General features: G+C 34.7%; 2 protein-coding genes and 1 non-coding gene across 3 annotated transcripts; 1 reads left to right on the forward strand and 2 right to left on the reverse strand.

The window, feature by feature from the left end:
• Window positions 1-91: 91 nt before the first annotated feature.
• Window positions 92-163, reverse strand: TRNAD-GUC (transfer RNA aspartic acid (anticodon GUC)). The gene has a single exon. It is a non-coding gene; the product is annotated as a tRNA-Asp (tRNA).
• An 889-nt stretch (window positions 164-1,052) lies between these two features.
• On the reverse strand, window positions 1,053-11,309 carry LOC105057165 (tRNA (guanine(26)-N(2))-dimethyltransferase 2). The gene is made up of 12 exons (XM_010939659.4): window positions 10,951-11,309; window positions 7,648-7,929; window positions 7,382-7,469; window positions 7,169-7,290; window positions 3,645-3,784; window positions 3,495-3,567; window positions 3,313-3,401; window positions 3,042-3,147; window positions 2,706-2,918; window positions 2,261-2,455; window positions 1,966-2,043; window positions 1,053-1,553 (listed from the first exon to the last, which is right to left on the reverse strand). Exons 1-12 carry the CDS (start codon window positions 11,053-11,055, stop codon window positions 1,260-1,262), a joined length of 1,785 nt encoding a protein of 594 aa, XP_010937961.1. The 5' UTR covers window positions 11,056-11,309; the 3' UTR covers window positions 1,053-1,259.
• A 5,655-nt stretch (window positions 11,310-16,964) lies between these two features.
• Window positions 16,965-17,441, forward strand: LOC105057597 (protein ASPARTIC PROTEASE IN GUARD CELL 1-like). The gene has a single exon (XM_010940249.1). The coding sequence runs from the start codon at window positions 16,965-16,967 to the stop codon at window positions 17,439-17,441; it is 477 nt and encodes a 158-aa protein (XP_010938551.1).
• The last annotated feature ends 5,455 nt before the right edge of the window (window positions 17,442-22,896 follow it).

The raw sequence follows: 22,896 nt of genomic DNA on the forward strand, positions 1-22,896 counted from the left end.
CAACGGGATTCGTTTTATATTTTTATTTCCATTCGCCCGCCAAAAAGAGAGCGGTGGCAACTTATTAAAATTTTATAAGATCCAACAAAATCGCCGTTGCCGGGGATCGAACCCGGGTCGCCCGCGTGACAGGCGGGAATACTCACCACTATACTACAACGACTGGGATGTAATGTTTCTCCCTCTAAAATTACTTGACAAATGACACTGGATTTACATCAACTGACACTAGATTTACATCAACCACATCAGATATAAACCCGGTGTGTAAAATAGAACTAACATCAAAACAAGCTACAGAATGATCCAACTCGGTCAGGATCAACATAATAAAGCCCAAACGTATTACACAGTGTAAAATGTGTTTCCTATACAATAATATATATGTAGGAATGCTGTACAATATAAAAATAAGTGTCGATGGCTGAGTAAAATAATTATATTTTATCAAATATGATTCATTGTTTCTAAATTTTTTATTATTAAATATTAATTATTTCTCAAATTTGATTATTTGTAAAAATTAAATGTTTGTTCGAGATTAAACCAAGCTTGATACAATTTTGAGTTAATTCAACCCAATTAAAGGTTATCAAACTATTCGACTAGTGTTTTTTTTTTTTTTTTTTTGGCTCTTAACCAAATTGAGACTAAATTGATTGTAATTAAATAATAAACAAATCAAGCCTCCCACCTTGCCAAGTTGACCTCGAATTTTTTTTTTTTAAACAACATTGTTGGATACCTGGAGGTTCATTTAATCCGGAAGAGATTAACCATAGCAAGACTACATGATAGAATGATATGTCCTTTCCATGCAAAATCAATCTTCTAGTTTTTTTTTTTCTTCTTTCCCACAAAATCCTTTTAAGGTTTTTATTTGATGATATCACCCTTTGCTGCTTGGGTAAAAGAGAGATAGGATGGGCATATGGTAAAAAAGAAGTATCAGCCCCTCCCAGTCAACAAGAAAAATAGAAGCTTTTAGTCGCAAAAATTTATTGCTTCTGGAAAACAAAAAGAGCGAAAATGAAAGCAAAGAATATGCTATCTCAGCATCAACCTATATATGACATTTCATTAACTTATAAAGAAACAAAAACTCAAATCAACAGCAAAACAAGGCAAGCTTTAGTCATGGTACTACACACAAGTGATATAATTAGCCATCACACAAGTAAAAAAAAAAAAGGTTTCAAACAATTTAGCGAAATGATCTTCAGGCTCTTTAATGACACAATTGATCGTGAAGGTCATGGTCATGATTGGCTTGCAGAACAATCATCAGTCTTAGTACGCTTTGCAGCAGGCTCATCTCCCTCAAGACTGATCTGTGAATCTTCCTGTGCTACCAGGTGAGATGGTCCTTCTTCTTCTTCATGACCAAGAGACTCATTGACAACCTGTGGACCCAACAGAGAAGCATGCTTGCTTGTGATCTTCCTGCCAGCCCTGACCTTAGGGCCCCAGTGACTCTCAGGATTTGGAAGGAACCGTGCCACCTTCTTGGCTTGTGCTTTGCTGAGCGAAGCAACCGCTCGGGCAAAATTTGCCTGTTCAACAAGAAAAAAGGCAGGCATAGTCATGAGTTTCTGACTTAAGCCTAAACTTTGTGAGGCTACTTTAAAAGAGTTCAACTGAAGTAAATCATATGGTCACTATCACATGTTAACACAGCTTTTCATATACTGTGTAGGTAATTAGAACTTCCGATCTCTCCATGGTGGTATCGGGTAGCAATTTGTTGTGTCAATAGTGCAGAAGTTTCTAGTTTTGACCAAACACAAGATCTTTGTTAAAATTATAAGAAGATCCATAACCTTCCAATGAATACCATTCCTGGCATTTTTGGCTTCTGGTTACCATCAAATTTTCTCAAAATCCAATGTGAAATAAAACAATAAACAGGAAGAAAAGAAGTGAAAGAAGCCGACAACCGCAAGGGGGTTATGGATCAGAACATACTTCCAGTTTTGGTTCTTTGGAGAGGATCACTGAACACGATTGATCTGGTGGCTGTGCTTTCACCGGATGATTCTTGACCTACAAATGATACACCCAGACTACGAATAAGTGAAAAGAAGAAGAAAAAATGAAAAAGAAAAAACACTATAAACACATCCCGATTTACATGCCATCCACAAAGATGGATAAAAAACGAACAATAAGAGCTAGCATATGACGTTGGAAACACTAATCAATGAAGACATTACAGCAAGAAAACACTTTGGGAATGCAAGCAAGAGAGTCCAAGGCCTACCCAGCAGCGCATGATGTCCCATATGACCTCCATTGGGGCATCCGTTTTGAGGCCCAGTGGATTCACATGACTGCCTGAGATGCGATACCCAGCATTGATCACTGCAGACCGGAATATGACTGCAGATGGGGAAGTACATTTAAGAGTAGCACACAAGTTGTGGAGACTGAGAAAGAGAGGAATGTCATGCAATTCCTGCATAATATAGACATTGATATTAAATGGACACTCACTTGAAGAGAGAGAGAGAGAGAGAGAGAGAGAGAGAGAGAGAGAGCAAGTTATAATAATAACAACATGAGATTCTTAAAAGAACCAATAATAAAGATCTGTCTGGCATTTCTAAACAGAAGCTAGCACCCTGCTAAACTTTGGTAGTGGTAAGCTATTCATAAGATGAAAGTGCACCCTTCAGATCAACCAATAATAATGGTGAAGTTCATACCTCTGATATCGTTGTTAGCACTGAAGAAATCTTATCATATGCAGGATATCTGTCCTTCATTGCTTTCACATTTGCTAAGATGGAAAGCACCCATTCCTGATCATGCATAGGAGCAGACCATATTGGTCCGCCCATGTTAAATTTCTTCCCGCAGTCACTGCACACTTGGGGAACCACAGGACCGAAACCCGGTGCAGATTTGACGCTGTTATTCTTGAAAAACGGCAAAAAGAAAAAGGAAACAAAAGCTATCAGTGGATAAAAATTTGACATCCAATTTTTCTGGTTAAAATGTCATCTCAAGAGAAGCTGAGATTTTATAAATCATAAGCATACCTTAGTGGTGGTCCTTCCAAGAGTTTGGAGATGAAAAGAATCACAACCAACACACTGATATACATATGAGAGTTTAAGAGGAGTGTCCTTTATTGCACTTGCAGATCTGTAAATTAGTTCATAAGCATATTACATTACCTGATTTTCTAGAATACATTACGTACATGGTATCCTCAGCAAATGACCAAGATAAACTGCTTAAAAAGTTTAAATCAAATTCTTTACTAGAAAATGAGACTCAATGCACACTCAAGGGAAAAAAGTAACATACGTGAATATCCGAACAAAAACCCGGACATAGAAATCCATCGACACAGAGAGGATGGGAACGATGTAACGCTTGTAGCGATTTGCATGGCTCTGCATCAGAAGGGAACATGAGAAAATAAGCAAATCTTAATTAAGTACCAATCAAATTAGCCAAAGGAAATCTAAAGATGGATACTAAAGTACCTCGATGCAGGCAAGGAGGATCCTCAATGCCATTTCATGGCAATATTTTGCTTTCACAGGGTAGCAACCATACCTGGTGTTCATATATAACAATTAGTATGTGCACTCAACAATGGAGAACTTATGTTTTGTTTGTGTTAAAAACCTCACTTGGAATAGCAGACCTCCCCATTGCCCCCACAGAGCACTGCCATATCAGTAGCTGTGCACATTAAGATGCCTCCATCGGCAACTGCTTGTACTGCAGAATCCAAGAACACAGAAGGTGATCCATAAGGATCAAGATCAACCTGAAAGAGCAGTGAGCAGAAAACTTTCAAATTAAGGCAAGTCAAAAAATACTCTAGCATTTAGAAGACAGATAATACTGATCTCTCGTGAAGAGATAGATTAGAGGCAAGTCACATTTCAACGTCGTTAGGATACCTGGTGGGGGGGGGCGGAGGGGATAGAAAGAATAGAAGGGACAAGAGGAGGAGAAAGAAGGAACTTTGGACATCAGAGAAAAGGAGAAAGTGAGTCTCTTCTTTCCAAAAATCCCCACTTCTGGGAATAAATAAAAAGCAGAATAAGAGAGAAATTTCTACTCTGTTTCTCTTCTCCTATTATCTAAACAAGAGATTTTGACTTTCCCTTCGCTTCTTTCCAACCCCAAGGAGGGATTTTCTAACTCTTTCCTCACTTTCTCTTCTATCAAAATCTCTGAACCCAAAAGAGAGGTAACTTTATATACATATTAAAATGAACCTGTTGCAAATGATTTTATTAAAGTTATCTGAAAAAACCCTTCATGTTTGTGCATTCTTTTTTTTTTTTTTTTTTTTTTGGTCACATTGGTAAAGCATTTATAAGAGGTGGGATTACTGTAGTGTAACACTGTTATGTTTATTTTTTTTAAACAAAATTGCTGACAAAAGCCTAAGCAAAAGTTTAAGCAATATTGGCTTTCGCGAGCAAGCCAAATCCCTTGTCTATGGTGATGGTTACATAGATCAAAGCATTTATGATTAGCTCCAAATTTGAATCATCCTGAAGATAGTGCTAGATTCCTGTGCATGCGAAGTTACATGCAATACAGACACAGCCATAATGCTGGGAAGACTAATTGATTGTAGAGAAATCTACCTATTTGATAATGCAATTGGAACAACACATCATAAGCATATTTTACCCAAATAAGAACGATAGATAAATAAATAGAGATATTTATAACAGACAAACAATGATTGACCATGAGATGTTTGCCACCATGCATGTCTCAAGTTGATCGTTCCAGCTAAGGGTCCTTCACATCCCACTTTCATGAAATCCTACCTTTCCACACATATTCGAGTACTGTTACTACCTACACTTCATGAAAACTAAACCATTCATTCACTTCCAACAAAATTAAAATCATTGAGCAACTAGAAAACAATCTGAAGCCTTAACAGAGTGAGTTGGTTCTTGATTAAAGTGAATTAGATAAACCTTGCATCACCAGATGAGCGACAAGAAAGATATGGAGAAATAGGCACGAGGAAAGCACAAGCTCACGCAATGGTCTATGAAATTAAGTGAATATCACTGGCATGGCATGCAGGAGATGGGATATACACATTAAGGGGATAAACTGAAAACTTCGTTTTACTTATACAAATCTAGCACCTAGCTTACTGTATCCCACATTCTTCTAGTGGGATTTAGATGTGCATGTAACAAAGAGTGATTAGTTTTAACAGAAATTGTTGATTAATCAAGGTAATTTTAGACAAATTTAAGCATTCCATGGCATGTTCATGAGTTCATCACATATCTGCCATTCTCAAACTTCCTCTTTTCTTTCATTTTACTGTATCCCATTATTGAGGCCTTAGGCTTTGCATTATGTTTTATTAGAACAAATATCCTTCTTTGTACTTTCAAATTTTGGATAGGATGTCAATGCATGACAAGCACGCAAACATGGTCTCCTTTTTGCAAGGCAAACTTTGCTCCCTTGCAACAAATTCAGTAATGATATAAGGGTTATGCATCATTCTTCCCTTTCACCACCTCATCTTCTTCACCTCTTCTCATCTTATTTCTTTTGCAATAAATGTTCCAAAGCTGATCGAGGATTGTTGCAGATGATAGAGAATCAAGGCCAGGCAAAACCTTAGAGAGAATTTCAACACTCCATTCTATCACCTTAAAATCAAAATAATAATCCTCTCTTCCTTCATCATGTTTCCTTAGCCATCATAATTACACTAGTCCAAGCATGAAATCCACTAACCCAAGACATAATCTACCAGATACGGCCAATTATACCCTCAGGATCTGCAGAAAAGTCTCTCACCCAAGGCCAACTACTGCATGCGTGTTTTTCTTCAGAAGCACTCAACAAATATATGAGGATCATGAGGTTCTTCACAATACAAGGCCCTGATTAGAATGCTTCAACAATGGAAGTTCATGAAAGTAACAGTCCCATGACCTCATTTTATTTCCTGATTAATATAGAGATCAGTCAGGAAGTCCCAACCATGAGGGCATCATGAAGGGCCTGCAATCATGCTAGCAAGTTCCTATTCATGAGAACATCTAAGGGATTACAGCATCACATCATTATCTTTACAGAAGCGCATGACTTATGAAATAAATCGGTAAACAAAACACCTGGATACCTTATCTGTAAGTTGCTGTTACGATTTGGAAATGTGATAACTCCCGGTGAACTAAATGGCACATTCCACATAGTGGAAGCAATTAATTTGAATTTAAGCTCTAGTCCACCTCCAAGTTAAGATCCAAATCCTCATTCGCTAGGGGTTTAAAGAGGGAAAAAAGCCTTTTGTTGAATTTAAGCCAACTTAGAGACATGCTTTAACACCCATTAACCCATTCTACTCATGCAAATGCATATTTCAAAGCTGATCTGAAACACATAGGTTGCCTTAAGTGCTTTTGCTTCTTATATCAATTCAAATCTCAAAAAAAAAAAAAAAATCATTTTTTATGATTATAACGCTTTGAAGCTCGAAACATGATGATATGTCTGGAGGTGGCATTTGTAAAAGCAACTATATCCTATGCTTGACTTGTTAAGAGTCCATGCCAGCATGAAGCAAGAACTCATGCAACTGATAAGAAAAGTCCTACTTTAACTATGTCACAAGAAGGTCCTATTATTCTAGTGTCTAGATTCCTTTTTGTTGTATACATTATATTCATTAATGTATTGATGTGGATGTATAAAACAAGTGAGATTTCCAATTAATGTCATCAAATTAGCAAAACCAAATAATCATATAGCTTATATTACACATTTAACTCAAAGGAAAGGTGAGGAGCTGGATCTGACAAACAGAAGGTAACCATTCAAAAAATAAAGAATGAAAATTAAATGATCATGCCCATTTAATGCCAATAAAATATGATCCCATGTTGTCATTCAAGCTCATTTTCTCAATTAAATTTCTTATTCATTGAACTCAGCATGGCACTTATTCTAAGAACTATCTGATCTATGGTCGTTTGCACCTACCCAATTATTTAAAAAAAAAAAAAAAACAATCACACTAGCTAATGTAAAACTCTATAACTCAACATATTAGCCCATTAAAAATGTTCACAACTCCATTCAAAAAGTGAACTTAAAAGCAAAGTATGAGTCGCAACAAATCATCGTTGCATTATGAACACATAATTACCACATCAAATTCTTTCTGATGTATAAGCATGTAAACTCGAGCATCAGCAAGATGAGCTTCCACTTTTGAACATGCCACAGAGCCATTAAATTTTATGTTTTTTTTGCAAGTTTCCACAGATGCTGCAAAGATAAATACTGTGGTTCAATATCCAGCCTATGCCCTTGTCATTGGTAAATACTGCAAAAGGCTGTGAAAAAAATATGGAGATACCTTTATCATTATCTAAAGCAACCACTTGTCCGATCCCATCTACTTCACGGGCATAACGCAGAGATCTTAATCCAGAAGCAGCCAAAGCCTGCAAAGTCATAATTATAGGAACCGAATAAGAAAACCCGATTCATATCCAAGAACGGTTGCAGTTTTTCCATGCAATGAATCTCATTGAGGAACTCCAGATGTGATGAATATGACCATACAAAAAGCCAACGGATGAATATATATGTAAAATTGGCAAATATAATTTTCTAGTTCACCTCTAGAACTTTTGGTTCCTTGAGTTCTCCCGGCCCTTTCCAAGAAGTGATCTTCTTTGATTCTTCTTTTTCGTCGAGAGACCGATTTAGCTGCACTTCACAATCTCCATTTACCTGTACATCTTGAGTGGTTCTTGCTTCCTTTGATGTGGGTCCAGAAGGAATTCCCTCAGATACCTTTCGTTCTGATTTTCCCTTTCTATTCAACATTGCAGCATGCTCTTCCTTGCGCTTCGCAATAAAAGTCCTCAAAACAGCAATAGACATATCTCTGTTGTTAATCTGATCACAGTCAAAGAGTTGCTATTGGTGAATCCAATGCCCAATGAATATGCTGCTTGTCAGTGGAAAAGATATAAATCACTGCTAGCATAACCAGCAGCAGCAAGATTATACAAATACGGGAGAAAGATAGAAAGTTCAAAATGATCATTTCCAGCATGAAAGATTATGGGAAATAATGAGGTAGAAAAGCACTGCAGGTACTGCAAATAATGAAGTGAACCGCCAACAATGTTACCCACTAAATGTGAAATACTGTACAGGATTAAAAGAAAAGTCTAAGTTCACTTAAACTAACTAGATAGATATACACTTAATCAGCTACTAAGATTAAGCATAAATGAAGAAAAAAGTGATATTCTAGTAATAGAAGAAAGACTCAATTTCTAGGTAAAGTGTGCCAGCTGTCCTTCCTGATGCATGTTCATGAAAAAAATATCAACAGTAGAGGTGCGAGTACTTATTTGAGGTCAGCTCCAAGCCCTATGTTATTCATTTTATATATTATACTTAATTTTTCCATTACAACCATCTTCAAGTAGGCTCAATATTGGGGACTAGGAAAAGTTTAACAGTTCTGTCTTTATTTTTTTTGATGATGAGATTCACATCACTAGACATGTTGCAATTATATTTAAGTGCAAACTAGAAGGAACAGGACTTCTGCATAGGATGAATAGAACCCAATTCCAAGCAGAGAAGCAGGAAAAGAAAGAGATCTGAAATGCATTTGATTCTTTTGTTGAATACTAACGTAATTTATGCCCCACCCCTTTTTTTGTGATTTTGAGCTATTTCATAAGTTTTCAGTAACCCTATGATTTAATATCACCTCTTAAATCCATTCTCATATCATCTAATGATCATGCTTTGTTCATTTCAACCCATGTCAGATGAAGCCACCAACTATTAGAGCAAAACAAGGATGATCTATAAATTGAGGATGTTTTTATCCACATGGCAATTTCTGACATGTTTATATAATACTTGTGTCTGATCTGTTACGAAGTCACTGGTGACCAGAGTATGCATGTATTACCTTGATATGTTGTCAAGATAAATAAGTAGCTAAATTGCAACAATCAACACGTTGATGAAAAGCTCACATGCCTAGGCCGGTAACCATATATGGTTGAAAATAATTTCCAATTCGTGTCCAACCTCTAAAACTTTAAACTTCATGATATAGAGCTCTAGTTGAATTAAGAAGTAATGTTCTCAAAAATAATTTTTTCAAACCAATGAAAATTGCATCCATAAATCACCTAAGAATCAAGGCATGTGCTCCTCAAGAATGAAGTAACAACTTAGTGAAGGGAAAGAACAAACAAGATTCAAGTGACAAAAGTGCGGAAATATATGTGAAACTTTCGATTTTACCGTGGGGAGGCTTTGATCTTGGGCTATACCAACAACAAAATGATATTTAAAAAATGGCTCCAATTAACAAGATAAGATTGTTCTTCTATGATTACACTTAATCCGTACATACCATATTCTTGCTTTTTACAACACTAACACCTATTTAACAAAAAATTCTGAGCAAAATACACTGTGCACGATAGATGGATCCTCCTAAAATCTATTTCAGGGTTGCCATTTATGTTTACAAATTACAATAGTACCTATAAGGCTTGGAATGGGAAAAGTCGAGCATCCCAGAGAATTGAGGGCAAGATATTTCCAAAGAAATAGTTTCCAATACCATAGCTTTATTTTGCAAAAGTATGAAAACTGAAAATATTGATAAAAAATATAAAGATAAATGCAAGCATGTGGAGTGTAATGTCCGAGTCTGATACCATCAGAGTTCCAAGAAAACAAGTAAAAATATTTAAGACCCATTTTATGGCATGACTCAGGATATTGCACGCCAAAAAAGGCCCATGAATGCTATATGAACATGGCAAATATAAGCATTTGGAGGTGAACATTTGGTAGCCTTTGGGGAGGACACAAGTTACTTTAAAATGAGTATGACAAAATGACTGTTAAGTACAACAGTGATAATTTCAAAAAAAAAAAAGCAATGGAATATTTTTAAGACAGTCAGAAGTACGGATAAGTACTATATTGGCTTGAGATGAATCCAATAGTCTCATTTAACAATTCCAATTTTTCTAGAAAAATCACCTGCCATAACATGCGGACTCCTTATTCCTTAACACTTCATGTTGTCAAGCCTAGTGGGTTAATTTCTCGGTATTGGAACATCATATTTCAAAATTCTGCCACCTATAGTCACTGCTTAAGTTTTCAAGTATCTGATTAATAACTGAAGTTCATAATTTGACACATAGAAAGAGGTATACTTGACGTTGTTTATGTATGTAGCAGCATCACGAAAGTTTTATGAACTAATGAAAAAGAGGATGGATATTATTTTGATGCATGTCTTATTGTCCTCCATGCCTTCCACATCAATTCATGATGCTAATCATCATATTAACCGTGACAATTCAATCAAAGGGAAGTTACCTGCAACTTTTTTTTGCAGTTATTTTCAGTTAACATTTAATGCAAAAGAATGCCTATTGGACAAACTAGTCATCCCAGCCAAATCGACTCAGAAGGGATATATACTTCATTGTCATATCAGAAAGTAACACACGGAATTCACAATAAGGCATAAATTTTTCAACTGCCTTGTTTACTAGAAAGAACGCTAGTCCTCAAGCTGTTTTCAGTCAATTAAACAAGAAACATCCTACCTATCTGACATATCTACAGCTAGAAAGGAGGTTTCTCCACAACAAAACCACCAATGTCGCCCAAATCCTATTAGTCGGTCACAGGATGTGGAAGCAAAATCCAATCATTGAGGATTTGTCGAGTAAAGAAAGAGAAAAACTCCTCCCAACTGCTCAAAGATCAACCAAAGCCAACAAAACCAACAATACAAGCAAAAAGAACGTGATCTTTAGTAATAATCGCAACAGGAAATACTACACAAAATCATTAAAAAAACTGAACAAATCAACAAAAGCAAGCGAAAAAACCAAAGGAATCGTAGACCCGCACCTGTGTCTTATTGTAGAAGACGCTGTTGCTGGAAGGAAAGAGGATCTCCGCCTCCCCTTCCTTTATGATTTTGTAGCCGTTGATCTCTTCTCCCTCGTCGCCCATGACGACTGGCTATGGGTTTTCCGTTTCCTCTCGACTTATTCGATTCAAATTTCGAAACTAGAGAGAAAAAGAGAAGATCAGGGAGGAGAACAGAGGAAAGATTCGGTTTTTATGGACTCTGCTGCAGTCCAAATGCAGCTCCGATTCCGAACTTGCGCCTGCGGGGGATTCCAAAATCCCAAAACTAGCGAATTTTTTGCGTAGCAAAACCGAAAAACTCTAGCTCGCCCTCTCGCTCTCTCTCACATAACCGGAGGCGGCCACTTCTGTTGTTTAAACCCTAGTTGCTGGGCCACGATCGAACGTATGCTCAGCGTGCTGCGAGCGCAAGGGTACCCGTATCCAAATCCATTTAAAATATTACTATCCGTATCCATCCCAAATCCGATTGCAAATTAACTTAAAAATTTCAAACCCATCCCATTAAATATTGGTATTCCCACCGGATACCGGATACCACCAGATTAACCCTAATTCATATTCATAACTTAACTAGCATATTTCCCTGCACAATGGTGAGCATCTTCTGTTTACAAAATATGTCACCTTTAAAATATTATTTTTATTTATAATATAATTATTTAAAACAATATATATATATTATTAATAGAAAAAATATGTATTTTATTGATATATATTTTTACTAGTTTTCGATAAAACATAATTTTATTAATGTATTGGTATATTATTTATTAATTTATATATTATTTTATTAATATATTATTAAAATATTATTTTTATTAATTTTTAATGTATTAATATCATATTATAGAAATTTTCTTTAATTTCTTCTAAGTTACAAAAAAATTCTCTACATAAACTTTCATAATAATTTTCTTTTAGAAATAATAGGCCGATCAAATAATTAGTATATATATTTTTTAAATTTAAATCCAAAACTTTTTTTCGGTAAAGACATGCAAGTTTTAAAGTATAGCCCAACTATCAAGGATATGCTTTGATGTTCTATTTATTTCTTACCTATCTAATATATAAACTATTCTTATTTCTTTTCAAAATACAAATCAATATTTTAAAAAAAATAATTTAATTTTTTTAAGAAAATATTATTTTGTTTAAAAGATATATTTTCATCCAATAATATTTATATTTTATAACCATAAATATCTTTTTAACTGGCTCCGCAAAAGTTTTTTCTTTTTTTTTCCAACACCATTGTATAATTTTTTTTTATGATTTAATCTTAGCATGAACAAACTATTTATAGCTTTGACGTTAAAGAAACAGTATTTATGTTCATATTAATTATTATTATTTTATAATATTTAAAATAGATCATTTTTTTTATAAAATTTTATATTTTTTTATATAATAAATGAGAGGTCCTTTTACATTTCCTTACTATATTGTGTGATACTGTAGCTTCTTGAAAGAGTGGGGTAAAAGTTAATGGGTGGCAATAATGATACGGAGGAAAGAAAAAATATATCTTTTATTTTTAGTAAACACACGTGTTCCTTATTAATATGCACATGAAAGGTAAAGAGATATTATCTTAAAGATCTATTTTCTTAGCATTAATGAAGTAGTATTTAAATTGACATTAATATAAATTATTTTTTAGAATTTAAATTAAATTTTTTAAATAGCAAGTGTCCAAGAAAGAGCTAAAAGTTCTCAAACAAATATAAATAGTTTAGATGAACGTGACCCATAATCAATATGGTAGGATTGAGCACAGATCGAATTTGGTCAGATTGAGAGAAAAATTTCATCTGACCGAATCCAATCAGATTGAAAAAAATTTAATTCGCTGCTGACTGTTTATTATGTATAAATCATTTTTAAACTGAAGTGAATGGTTTGTAGCGGGTTCAGATGGATTGTGTTGGTTTGGTCTTCAATATTAACCCAATATTGGTTTAAATCCAATAATGACCCACTTAAACTTATTTATTTTTTTTATTAATTTAATATAAAAAATTTAAAATTTATAAGTTATAAATTTTAAACTTATTTTTCAACCTGTATAAAATAAAATAAAAAAATTAAAGATTTACTCATCTAAAAAGCAACTATATATGAAAGCTTTCACTTTAAAATTATCTCAAATTGATGTACTTTCATTAATAATTTAATATTAATATTTTCATGAATCCAAATAGATGATGCATTATTTTTTAGAATAAAGTATTAAAATTTAAATGATGCCGTCCCAAAATAAAAGTGAATTTATAAAATACCACATCGATTTGGTTCGGTTTCATATGGTTTAAAAATATAAAAATAGAATCCGACCATAAATAATCAATTTTTTATAAATTTGAATCCGATTTCACCTGATTTGTATCTTTCAACCGATTGAAACCGATATTTTTTGAGTTGGATTGGATGGGCTTCTTTGAATTTCGATTATTTACTCAGTCGTCATGTATGGCCCCTTTTTCTGGCTCAAACACATGGCAAGTGAAAAGACATGTTGGATGCTTACCCAAAAAAAAAAAAAATGTGTTAGACTCCGTGAGTTGAAAATTTTGTAGCCAAAGAAAAATCATTTCGATCAAAATCTCCTAAATCTTACAATATATCATGTTTTTACCCATGTTAAGCTCTCAAAACCTCAGGGGACCAACTCACACCGCCACAACTTGCACAAAATCCCTAATGCTTGAGAAAAGACCCCTACTGGAACCCATGAAATCCCTCATTTCCCTCGTGTGCTCTCCTTCCCTCTAGATCTCTGAAAAAGAGAAGAAATGAAAAGAAAATAAAGAAAAAAAAACTTTTAATTTTTTCCATCTTTCATGTGTTTTCGTTGATTTTTTGTATGTTTTCTCATATTTTTTGATATATTTTTTCCATTCTTTTTCTGAGTCTCAATTGGGTGGGAGCACTGCCGGCCCTGGGGCGGGTCAAAGCGGGCGACCGCCCTAGGCCCCTATTTTTTTTTTTTGTCAGGCGCCTGTCTGTACCAGCTGGGGCTCATGATTTCTGAAAATTTAGCAGTTCTTTCTGACAGTGACAGTGGTGAGACCCTGGGTACAGTGGTGAGGCCCTGGGTACAGACGGCCCCAGGCCTAAAAAATATCAGGACCGGCCCTGGGTGGGAGGCTTGGAGCATCTAAATATGGAAGCTTAGGCGATGGCCAGGGTCTGTTAAATAAATCCAATACGTTATTGGCCTGAGTCTGAGTTTTGAAACTAGGTCCAAAATCTTATTGGATTTGGTTTGGATTTGAACAGATCCATATCCGGAAACCAAAAAGATGATCCTATTATTTGGATACATACAAACACATACGAGCACCAAAAGACAAATGGTAGAGAGTAGCGAAATTTTAACCATTGTATTCCATCAAATTCAGATCCACATAATTTGTAGTGATATTTTTACATTAATTTTGTTTAATGCAATATCTACATTAAGCTTGGTTATTGGAGGATCCTTTTGTCTCCATGTTGAGCTAATAAAAGTAATAACCAGACATGCGACCTTTTTTAGATTCAATTTTTTATAGTGTTTTGTATGTTTATTTTTTCATGTTTCATAATTCATGAGATAGCATTTTACATGCATAAATAATTTAAAGAAGACCAAAAATGCATCAAAATAACTTCTTAGATATTTGATTTCTATCCAAGAAACCTAGCCGGATACGCAACATTTCTTTGTCCAATATTGGTGAGTGGTTGTGAAGGCGGTGAGTGGTGCAAGACTGGGAATTAGCAATAGGGCTTGGTCTAGGGCAAACAAGTCCAAAAATTGTCCTAGGCCCGACCCAATTTCCTAGTGTGGACTAATGTTAAACGACGTGTATGTATCGGCCCATTGACCTCCCTATGCAAGGTCTTAGGACCTGTAAGTCTATATATCTGTGTTGCACTGTTTCAACTATGATGGTTATTCCATTACATTACTCTAACATTTTGACACTTGCTTGCTGATTAGTTAATGTGGTATTAAGGGGTCTTTGTGATAAAATTTTAGGAAGATGTTTTGGGCCCTGGGCTTAAGTCAATATGAGCTATGGATATAGGAGACCTAACCCTGACAGCTTAGGAATCCAAAAATTAGGGCTGCAGATTGATGAGGTCTAGCATGCCCAAGTTAACAAAGCTTGATGTATTCTATGACAAACTATACATGGATAAATTCTTAATTGGTCCCATTATATGGATTTGTCAGGTTGTTTCATGTGATATTTAATTTCATGTAAAGATGGTCCAAAGGATTTGGAATACTAATTAACTATAACAACTTTGCTTTTTGATGTCTAAATCATGTTTGATGAGGGTGGACGTTGGGGTGGGTTGGGGGGGGGGGGGGGGGGGTATTCAAAAAAGCGCAGATCCTCTTCGGTACTTAAAAAGTACCGTAGGATACTGTATATAGTTGAACATCATTCGTCATAAGATGAACGGCTGCACATACTCACGTGTGCGTATTAGAATATTAAAAAGAAAAGAATTTGTAAATTTCAAAAGTATTTGGACAGTTTGAACAGCTATCGATCTTATGATGAATGCCGTCCAACTATGTACAGTATCCTACAGTATTTTTTGAGTACCATAGAGGATCATGTCGCATTGGAAAGCCATTGATACCTCAGTCAAACAAGACAGTGGGAATAATAAAAAAGAGAAACGTGTGGGATAACCTATCTCCTCTGCGTACCAGGGTCTTGAGCCATTTTTATAGATAAAGAATCACTACAGAAGGCTACTTATTAGCTTTTATTATTTGAGTCGGCTTGGAAATAAGGGTTCTGCTGAAATTGCCCCTTGTTAGGCTACGTGCCGGCCCACGATGAGCAGACCAAATTTAGGCTGCAACGCTGCTGAATTTAGATCATGTTGGAAAATAATCACATATGGCCACCCAAGAACGCATTGCAAGGATTCTATGAGGGCCTGCCATGGCCTGTGTGTTCTGAATTTTGACACCTCATGAAGCTATTGCTAGGGCATTATGTTCCGGATTTTGAGGATACCGGCATGGAATGACAGCTACTAGGCAAAGCGTTTAGCTTTTGATTGCCTCGTTCGAGTGACGGCACTAAGGCAGCTTTCTTCAGTAAAGTAACATCTTCGTTCTCCAACTGATATTGTAAGTGGATAAATAGGTGTTATCTATGTCGACAAGCCAATTATTCAGTTTAAATTCTCGCCACAAAGGATAATTGAGTCTTTAAGTAGATGCTTAGGTTACCTTGCAGATTAAAATGAAAGAAAGAGTCTAAATGCAAAGTAGGATGAAAGATTATAGGATATGCCTTGCAGGATAATATACCAATTTTGCCTCCATCTCAAATGTGAAACACCCGATTTAGGGCTTGTTTGGCTGCCGCAGCAAGCTATCCATGGGCGATACTTTCTATGGTGGGATAGGAATTATATTTTTCATGCGAAAGATGGATTCACCATCCTTTACATGAATTCATAGTTAGAAGTGGTAAAATATGATCCAATCTGTCAATCCGACCCATGTTCAACCTGCTATAAACATATTTGAGTTTGGATTAAATGGATTCGGATCGTAAACAAGTTGATCCATTTAATCTATTTGCTATTCGAATTGAGTTTAGATTCCAGATGTTTAATCTATTTAATCCATTTAACCCGTTTAGTTTTTGAATCCAGTTGGATCGGATCGGGTTAGATAATCCATTTAATCTGTCAATAATTTTTTGGGCGAATAAACCTGGAGGCAGACCGGGCGGCTAGTTTAAAATTTGAAATCCACAATTGAAAAGGCAAAAACATTCTGCCACATGGGCCACTGCTTCGACCCATGCGATCGATATTTCCTTCTCTAACCCTAAGCAGCTGATCAAGTGGCACCCCATTTCCTCTTTTTCTTGGTCGACTCCATTGGCCCCGATACCTACACTCCGCTCTGTTGCTTCTCCAAGTTGTATTGCCGCGTGACCAATGCCGCCTGCTAGAACATGACTTGCCACTACCAGGTCGTCTATGGAGGTGGCTTCTCCAGTAGGGAGTTCACTGCTAAGACGTTGACCATTGGTGATGCCCCACCCATCGAGAATGTAGCCATGGGATGTGGCTTCGACAATGAGGGCACCTTCATCACCGTCGGTGGCCTCCTCACCCTCGACATGGGGATGCTGTCCTTCCCCTCCCACTCCTTCACCTACTGTCTCATCGACCGTTGCATGCCTGGCACCTCCATTATCGACTTTGGCCCTCCAACTACCCAGCCTGAGGCCTCCACCATTACCACCAAGCTGCTTCACAGCAAGAAGGTTCGGACCTTCTACTACTTGGAGTTGACGGGGTTCAATGTCGGTGGGATGAAGCTGCCGATCCCGCCATCGGTGCTAGCAATGGACACGGATGGCTCTAAGGGCATCATCTTGGACTTAGGCACGATGGTGAGCCAACTAAACAAGTGTACAAGCCTCTAAACAAGTTAAACAGATCAGGTCAGACTGGATTAATAGATTATTCATTTAATAAATAGATTAAATAAGTCAGGTTAGGTTATCTGTTTATTAAACATGTTAGGTTCATGTTGTAAATCCTGACCTATTTAATAAATGGTTTGGATTCAGATTTGAGATTTTCTGATTCTCTCTGATTCGACCCACATCTAATCCGACCTGTTTATGGCCGATCCAGTCCGATTGCCACCCCTATCCATAGTTAAATTGTGCAATGGCTGCTTCACAATGCGAGATGAATGAGGTAGATTGGATTGTTTTGAGATATATGTAGCTTAGCTCTAATACCTTGAATGCGATGAGTCATTATTGCCTGATTACATATTCTAGCATCTAAATAACCTCTTAGGACTCATTTGGTTGACAGAAAGTAGAGAAGAGAAGAGGTTCTTTCTGGGAAGTGGACAGAAGATCTTTTATTTAGTTGGAGTTTTAAGAAGAGAGAGTGAAAAAAGTTCTTTCCATAGAAAGTCATCTTCCACATTTTATAGGAAGTAAAAATCTATTGGAGAGGTGGCTTTTGACACTTCCCATGGAATGAAAAGTGGTGATATTTTATTCTTTTTCAAAATATCTCTTTATATCAATGGCTAAAATTTTACAAAATATCAATGAATGCTTAAGATAAAATATTGAATAGTAATATAATATTATCCTAATATTTATATAAATATAATATTAATATTATAATATTTTTATATTTTAATATTATTTTAATATTTATGCTGATATAATATTTCTATTAATATTAATATAAATATTATATTAATATTTATATAAAATTTAAGAGAAAAAATATCTTTTTTTTGCTCTTATATCTATGAAGGATATAATAGGTATTTTATATAATTTTTTAGAAAAATGGATATTCAATCAAACATAAGTTATTTTGCAATAAATCACTTTCTCATGGTTAATCAAATATGTCAAAATTTTATTTTCAGAAAATAATAAAAAAAATTTCTCGCGAACCAAATGAGTCCTTGATAGTGTTTGAAATTGGTGCTTCCACATTTTCAGTCAAACCTGGGATAAACTAGGATTGGCATGATCTTAATTACCGGCAAAAGAAGTTTATTCCTATATTTATCCTACCTTTTTCCAAATGATGAAAACTATCCTTAATTAGCAAAAGTAACCATAAAGAAAGGACTTTTATCCTTTTAACCCAAGATGATTGTTGCTATGTCGGTTGTCCCTTGGTGCAATGTAATCATGACACCCATGAAAAGTCAAAAAGAAGATTTATCCCATCTTATCCTGTAATTTATCATAATGATTAATAATAATAATTATTCCAACACTTGCCTGCCTTATTTCCAAATCAGGCCCAAGGTTTTTCAAGCTCTAAACCTTCATGAGGACACTGAGGTGTAATATGGCAAGTAGAAACGGAGTAGAATAAAAGAGTCATCTCATCTTACCTTGGTATAAGGCACATTTAATTAGGAAGGTGAACTCAGGGATAACCAGCATCCATGGCTCTTATCCCGGCTTCTTATCCTCTTTAATTCCCGAGAAGTATTTACTTAACAAATTTTACCAGATGTCTCCTAAGAGACAAAGGCTTGGTGATGGGGTTACATGTGTCAGAGAACCTCAGGACCACCTCAACAGTTGTACAAGTCCATAAAACAGATCCTATTCAAGCAAAGTTACTTTAATATATATATTTATCATTCTATCTAAATAATAGCTTACGCATGTCAGCTAAACTATGATAGTAGCCTGGTAGATAACGGTTAAATGGGATAACATCATTCACTCCAAGTACAATTTTGCATATCCTTACTTATCCTATTTTATTTCAAAACCTATTGTATTTATCAGAGAGAACAATAAGTTATCCCTAAATTATTCTTCTGAACCTTTGTACAATTGAGAGTGAGAAGAGACAGGAGGGAGATAGGGTTACTGTACGGTATGAGTAATATTTTTGGATGGTAAGGAGTCACACTGCACCCACTGATAATGGGCGTCTTGACTCCTGGTAGGATGTGGGTGAGAAGGCTCACAATTTGATGTTTATTTCTTTCAATTTTACTGTCTTTTGCTATGTGATTGTCTGAGCTGCAACTTCATCGTGTTCTCTATTTTGCTATGATACAATGGGATCGGGCAAATCATTCGCATTGTATGAAATATAATTGTTTATCTGTGTTAAACATTATTTTGCAGTCTCGGAGAGAAAGAGAGAGAGAGGGAGGGAGGGAGGGTATGTTTTGTGGCTTTCTTCCTGCATTAAACGCTAGATAGGCTACCTTGGTCGTTCGGGCCTCAATTGACTCAAGAAAGTGGTTACAAGACAGATGAATTGCAGCAGGCTCGTGTGTGTTGGATGAAACACGCCTATCGCCCGCATGCAGGGAATCTTTACTGGTTTAAGCATCATGTAGACAGCTCTTGCCTGCCAAAAATATGTACGTATAACGTATCTCCCGCCACCTACATGGTTTTCCATGCAATCCCTCTTATTATCTGAAGGAGATGAGCTCGGTGCACTTGCACAACATTGGCATTTCTTGGGATGGTTGAATGTGAATTAGCTTTGAATGGATGGTATTCATTAGAATAAAATAGACAGTTTAACTTTTGTTGATGTTAAATATCTTTTTTGTCAATATCATACAAAAATTTTTTCGAAATTTTTTTTTATGACATATCCTTGCAAATATGATCAAAGACATCACCTATATCTTTTAATCTTAAAGACTCAATGACAAATAAAGAAAAAAAATTGAGATAGGTATCAAATCAACTTATCTGATAAAAGAATACATAGCATGCAAATATGTTAGGCAAAGAAATGCTATTGGATTTTGGTATTTTACATGTTATCTGTTTTCTAACCAATAATGTATGAAAGGAATTTCAGCTTATAGTAAAAGACTCTAGGAACAACCTATGAATGGAATTTGTTAACTCCTATGCATGCATTACATAATTGAATTTATGATCTGCATTCTATTCTAGTGGCCGCCACCACCAAGTTGAGTGAGAATTGCTAAGAATTCTAGAGAAAAAATCTAGATTAGAGACTTGAAAAATCATTTTTATAGATAAGGCTATAACAGGATATTGCTCAAGTAGGCCATTACCCGTTAATGGACTGCCAAAATAGATCTTTGGAAAGAAGGTCCATATGTAGCTTTATGCTTCACAGTACAAACTTACGCAAAAAATAGGTAAGAAGAAATTTTTGTTCATGCTAATCAGAAAAAAAAAACTGAGCGATTTGAATACATTGTACTATTTTTACATTGCATTACATTCAATTCCTACTTCCTTACTCATATTTAGGTAGTTCAATGAGAAACTGGACCCATCATCTTTGAATTCTTTTGCACAAAGATGTTATTAGAAAAGCGATTACAGTCATTTAGAAAGCCATTATAGTGAAAACTGTAAAGCCATTTAATTTTTCAACTTGATAATAACTAACTCTTGGTCATTATCCTGCAAGGTTGTTAGCATACATGCATTAAAAAAATCAAAAAAATTTTCTTTCTGAAGTTATATAAAAACAATAATATAGTTTCAATATACTCTTTCCTGCTATATTACAGGGTTGTCAGCTTCAAACAATAAGTCAGTAGTTACCTTATTGAAAGCAGCTAAACTTTCAATTGGGAGAGATACTACATGAAACAATAAAATAGCAAACCAAGTTAAATCAAGCAAGATGGTATGAATTTAGCTTTAAGAACTTGAAACAAAAAAAAATTGAGCAGAAGTATAAAATTTTTTTTACTATGATGATGAATATTTTCATCATATGCCTGTATTTATAAACATTAGAAGAACACATTTGCAAAAAATAATAAAAAAAATATTTATTAAAAAAAATTACATACTCAACTAAGTACTAAAATCATATTAGTAGAGGTGTCAGAAGATACTTGCCTATCTCAAATTTTGGAAGATTTCTTTATACACTACATTGGTTGTATTATATGAAATCTTTCCTTCATTATCACAGATTAATATTTTCAAACTACTTCGACTTCTAACTGGATCCATCATAATACAACTCAATTTCTACTTCCTTTCTCATGTTTAGGTAGTTCAATAAAAAACTGGACCCATCATCTTTGAATTCTTTTGCACAAAGATGTTATTGGAAAAGCAATTACAGTCATTTAGAAAGCCATTATAGTGAAAACTGTAAAACTATATTTAATTTTTCAACTTGATAATAACTAATTCCTAGTTATCATCCTGTAAGGTTATTAGCATACACGCATTAGAAAAATCAAAAAAAATTTCTTTCTGAAGTTATACAAAAATAATAATATAATTTCAACATACTCTTTCCTGTTATATTACAGGATTGTCAGCTCCAAACAATAAGTCGTAGTTATCTTGTTGAAAGCAGCTAAACTTTCGATTGAGAGATACTACATGAAATAATAAAATAGCAGACCAAGTTAAATCAAGTAAGATTGTATGAATTTAGCTTTAAGAATTCGAAGCAAAAAAAATTGAGCTGAAGCATAAAGATTTTTTTGCTATGATGATGAATGTTTTCATCATATGCCTGTATTTATAAACATTAGAAGAATGCACCTGTAAATAAATAATAAAAAAAATATTTATTAAAAATTATTACATACTCAACTAAGTACTAAAAACATATTAGTAGAGGTGTCAAAAGATACTTGTCTATCTCAAATTTTGGAAGAGTTTTTTATACACTACATTAGTTATATTGTATGAAATCTTTCCTTCATTGTCACAGATTAATATTTTCAAATCACTTCGACTTCTAACTGGACCCATCACAATACAACTCAATTTCTATTTTCTTTCTCATGTTTAGGTAGTTCGATGAGAAACTTAACTCATCATCTTTGAATTCTTTTGCACAAAGATGTTATTAGAAAAGCGATTACAGTCATTTAGAAAGTCCTTATAGTGAAAATTGTAAAGCTATTTAATTTTTCAACTAGATAATAACTAACTCCTGATCATCATCCTGCAAGGTTGTTAGCATACACATATTAGAAAAATCAAAAAAATTTTCTTTCTGAAGTAATATAAAAATAATAATATAGTTTCAACATACTCTTTCCTGCTATATTACAGGATTGTCAGCTTCAAATAATAAGTCAGTAGTTATCTTGTTGAAAGCAGTTAAACTTTTGATTGGAAGATAATACATGAAACAATAAAATAGTAGACTAAGTTAAATCAAGTAAGATGGTATGAATTTAGCTTTAAGAACTTAAAACAAAAAAAATTGAGTTAAAGCATAAAGATTTTTTAACTATGATGATGAATATTTTCATCATATGTCTGTATTTATAAATATTAAAAGAATGCACCTGCAAATAAATAATAAAAAAATATTTATTAAAAATTATTATATAACTAAGTACTGAAAATATATTAGTAGAGGTGTCAGAAGGTACTTGCCTAT

This window comes from Elaeis guineensis, chromosome 2 (assembly GCF_000442705.2).
Source record: "Elaeis guineensis isolate ETL-2024a chromosome 2, EG11, whole genome shotgun sequence".
Classification (NCBI taxonomy): domain Eukaryota; kingdom Viridiplantae; phylum Streptophyta; class Magnoliopsida; order Arecales; family Arecaceae; genus Elaeis; species Elaeis guineensis.